Source organism: Chenopodium quinoa, unplaced genomic scaffold (assembly GCF_001683475.1).
Source record: "Chenopodium quinoa cultivar QQ74 unplaced genomic scaffold, ASM168347v1, whole genome shotgun sequence".
Classification (NCBI taxonomy): Eukaryota; Viridiplantae; Streptophyta; class Magnoliopsida; order Caryophyllales; family Amaranthaceae; genus Chenopodium; species Chenopodium quinoa.
This window is the reverse complement of record NW_018742484.1, coordinates 834,494-838,285: the sequence shown is the minus strand read 5'-3', so window position 1 is coordinate 838,285 and position 3,792 is coordinate 834,494. Positions and strand designations below refer to the sequence as shown.

The 3,792-nt window shown below is 37.6% G+C and overlaps 1 protein-coding gene across 1 annotated transcript; it reads right to left on the bottom strand.

The window, feature by feature from the left end:
* Positions 1–736: 736 nt before the first annotated feature.
* On the bottom strand, positions 737–3,451 carry LOC110719726. Its single transcript, XM_021898716.1, has 2 exons — positions 3,299–3,451; positions 737–1,933 (listed from the first exon to the last, which is right to left on the bottom strand). The coding sequence occupies exon 2, from the start codon at positions 1,829–1,831 to the stop codon at positions 737–739; it is 1,095 nt and encodes a 364-aa protein (XP_021754408.1). The 5' UTR covers positions 1,832–1,933; positions 3,299–3,451.
* Positions 3,452–3,792: the final 341 nt, after the last annotated feature.

Below are 3,792 nucleotides of genomic sequence, written 5' to 3'. Positions count from 1 at the left end.
ACGAGGCTTTTTAAAGAATGCTACTCCGCATCCAAGTTCCTACTCCGGAACGAACTTTGCTTGAATCCTTTATTCACCAAAGACTCAAAACATTCATTAGTCGAGTTTGTCAATTTGTCCATCAAAACCAAAAGGCTCAACAAATTCCCCCTTTTTGATGATGACAAACATTGACAAACTTAGGTAAATAAAATCATCCAGGCATGCAACAAAAATTTAGAGTAAGGCATGAAAACAAAAAAAACAATTAAAGAACTTAGAAAAATATTAAAAAGTATTTTTTTTTTTTTTTTTTTTTTTTTTTTTTTTTTTTTTTTTTTAAAAAAACTGAGCAAAAGAAAAATTAACAAAGACTTTAAAAACTGAACTTGGCAAAAGTTTGTACCTTCGATGTGTGAGTTCCTTGGTAAACACTTTAGCCGCCATGAAGTTTGTCTTTTCCCCCTTTTGGCATTATCAAAAGATTGAAAAAAAACATTTTGCTATACTCCCACTAGACTACGTAGGGAATAGTGAGCTCAAATAATGCAAGGCAAAAATAAGTTAGGTACTAAATCATCAGCAACCACACACAATCATATGAAAAATACGAGCCAAGTTCCGATTTAGGAAATAGAAGAGGAACATAGAGAATGTAGCAAAGGATAAAGGCGTACAAACCAAAGTTCAGAGAGATTAAACAAGACCAAAATAAAATTGTTCAACATATGAAATTAGAATAAGTGCAATCAAGGATTTAAAAGGCTGCATTGGTAGGATCAAGGGTTGGATTTGTGGGATCAATAGAGTCTTCCTCGACTTCCTCAAAGGCTACTCTGTTGATAGTTTCCAAGATCTCCTTGTTGCCTTCACTAAACTTGCCTTCAGCCTGTGCAAGTTTTGCCTCTACGCCTGCAAATCCGGTTGCTTGAGAATCTGCCAGAGCCTGCACCTGGCCTTTAAGAGAAAGCAGTTCCGAGGCCATTTCCTCCAGTTTCTTGCTCACCAGAGTAGTCAACTTCTCCATATCTGCTTGAACCTGTTGAAAATCATAAACAGACACACGAGTTCCAGAGAAAGCAGCAAAGCCAGTAGGCTGAAATGGAGGAGGAGAAGGTGAATGAGAAGGCTGCCTAGTAGGTGAGACAGGAATAGAAGAGGGTTCCGTGGAAGAGGGAACTTGGGTAGGTTTGAAGGTGGAATCAGATTTGTCTGAGGAGCTGATGGTTTCTACAGTCACAGGGTGTGTAGTAGAAAGGGCAGGCTTGACCACATTCCTCTTACTCCTTCTAAGGCCCCCTGTAAACACAGGAATGACAGGTGGTCCAGCTGTGCTCTCAGAGTCTGTGGTATGTTCCCTCTCACTTTGATCAGTTCCCTGCCCCTCATGTAAGTCAGATTGTCGAGCTTCCCCCTCAGAAACTTCCATATGTTCCCCCTCAGAATCTTCCTGTTTTTCTCCTTGCACATCTCCCTCAAGTATTTTTTCTTTGTTTTTCTCTCCGTTAGAACTTTTTTCTTCTTCCTTATCTCCCTCAGAATCACTGGAGGTGGTAGCACCCTCACTAGCCTCCTCACTACCCTGGTCACTGCTTGCATCACATTCTTCCTTAGCTTCTTTCCCTTTCCCTTTCTTTTTCTCCCCTCCTTTCCGAGGCACAAAACATACTTTGCCATTTGTAAGCCTAAGACTCAGTCTAAGTAATGATTGTTCAGAGAGGATATTATCGGGTTTGAGATATGTTGGGGATTCACATTCAACATCAATACCAAAAGATTTGAACAACACAGTAAGGAAAGAGCCATATGGAATTGTGGTCTTTTGAGCATAAACATTCAAGTGTTCAATCATTAGAGCAGGGAAATTAATCTGTATTTTGCATGCAAGACAGAATATGAGGGAGGCATCCAAGAGTGATACGGTACTCCGTTTTTGTAAACGGGGTACTATACCCTTCCAGGTGAAGGTAAACAGTAGCTTATGAAGGGGTGTTAGGGCATGATGGTGAGTAGTTTTCACTTTCGGATTTCCTCCAATAAATTGAAGGATTTTGCATTCATCATTATGGCCAATGTTTACAGATTGTTTGTGCTTTAAATAAGAACAATAGCCTTTAACAGGAACTTGAAATAGATTTCCAAGATAATTGGCATCAAACGAAATTGGAATATCATTAACTACGGCCGAGCACACACCATTATCACATTGAAAGGTATTTTTGAACTCATAAATAAATTTAGGATAAACAGGGTAATGAGAACAATTCTGGAACAAGTGAGTCCATTTTTGATAATCAATTAAAGAAGTAAATTCAGTGAACTTACTCGCCACACACCAATCATAGTTGATGTGATATCCGAGAGTGTAATTCCATGATGGGAATTTGGTGGTTGCGCGCCGTTTCCTGTCGCCGCCCTTCACAGCCTTAGCCTTCCTCTTTGGCTGAGCAGATGGATGCACCACCGCAATTGGCACCGGTTGTGGAGACCCCGTGTTTGAGGAGGGTTTGAATGGTGGTGATCGGGTTTTTGGGGTGGTGTTTCGGTTGGTTTTCATGGTGTTGAAGGTAAAATGAAGGGAAGGAGAAGATGAATAGTGTGAATAGGAAGGAGAGAGAGTGAGGCCGGTTATGGGAGTGTATGGGGAATTTAATTGATTTGATAGGTGAAGGTGGAGTGAAAAGAAGAAAAAGAGTTTAATGGGGAGGAGTGAGAAAGAAAAGTGACGGTTTAAACTGTGAGGTAGTGGGGTAGTTTTAGAGGTAGTAGGATTTAATTTGGTGAAATAATTGCACTCATCTAATTCAATGTTGATAAAATAAAATCGTAAGTTAAGAAGTTGATATACATGCTTCTTATCTTACGTAGCAAATAAGATCTTTTTGTATTGAGGAATAGAAAAATTCATCATGAAAAAATAAGGAAGGAAAAAGATAAGAATAAAAAAAATAAGATAGGAATAAAAGATAAGAAAGAAAATAACAAGAAGAAAAAAAACAGATAAATAAAAAATGAAAAGGATAAATAAGAGCAAATTGATTGTAAATTATGATGATAATTTACGTGATCATGATACAGAGAGTAAAGAATGATGAAAAGGGAACTTAAAAAAAACATGGCTCAATATTTTTAACATATTAAAAGTATGTATACGTGACTTTTCAATACTTCACAAATCTTTCCCCTGGATAATTTCAGCTGTGTTATGCACACAAGATTGAGCATAGCATCGTTAGTTACATCCGATTTTACCTTAGGGGTTCCAAACAAAAGTCACTTGAGCCGTAGCATCCCCAATTCCACACGCATCTTTTCAAACTTGTCTCTGCTTAAAGGCTTAGTTAATATATCAGCAATTTGTCATTCAGTAGAAATAAAATCTAGCCTAATTAAGCCCTTTTTCAAGAAAGTCATAAACATATCAAAAGTTTCATCTTTACTATGTAAGAATATGACCCATGTAAATCTAGAATAATCATCTACAAGAACTAAGACATATATTTTTCCACTTCTACTTTGAATTCTAACGGGGCCACACAAATCCATATGAATGAGTTCCAATGGTTTTGTGGTGCTTACCATTTTCTTTGATTTAAATGATGATCGAACATGCTTTCCTTTGATGCAAGCTTCACAAATTTTGTCATTTAGGAATTTGATAGAAGGTAATCCGATTACCAAGTCCTTTGACCTTAATTTGTCAAGCAATGAAAGACTAACATGTCCAAAACGTCTATGCCATAGAAGTGGATCATCCTCAATAACACTTAAACAGGATAGATTGTATTTTGGAACTTTGTTAAGATCCACGGT

Coding starts and splice junctions, on each gene's coding strand:
- LOC110719726 (XM_021898716.1), bottom strand. CDS start 1,831: ATGATTGAACACTTGAATGTTTATGCTCAAAAGACCACAATTCCATAT.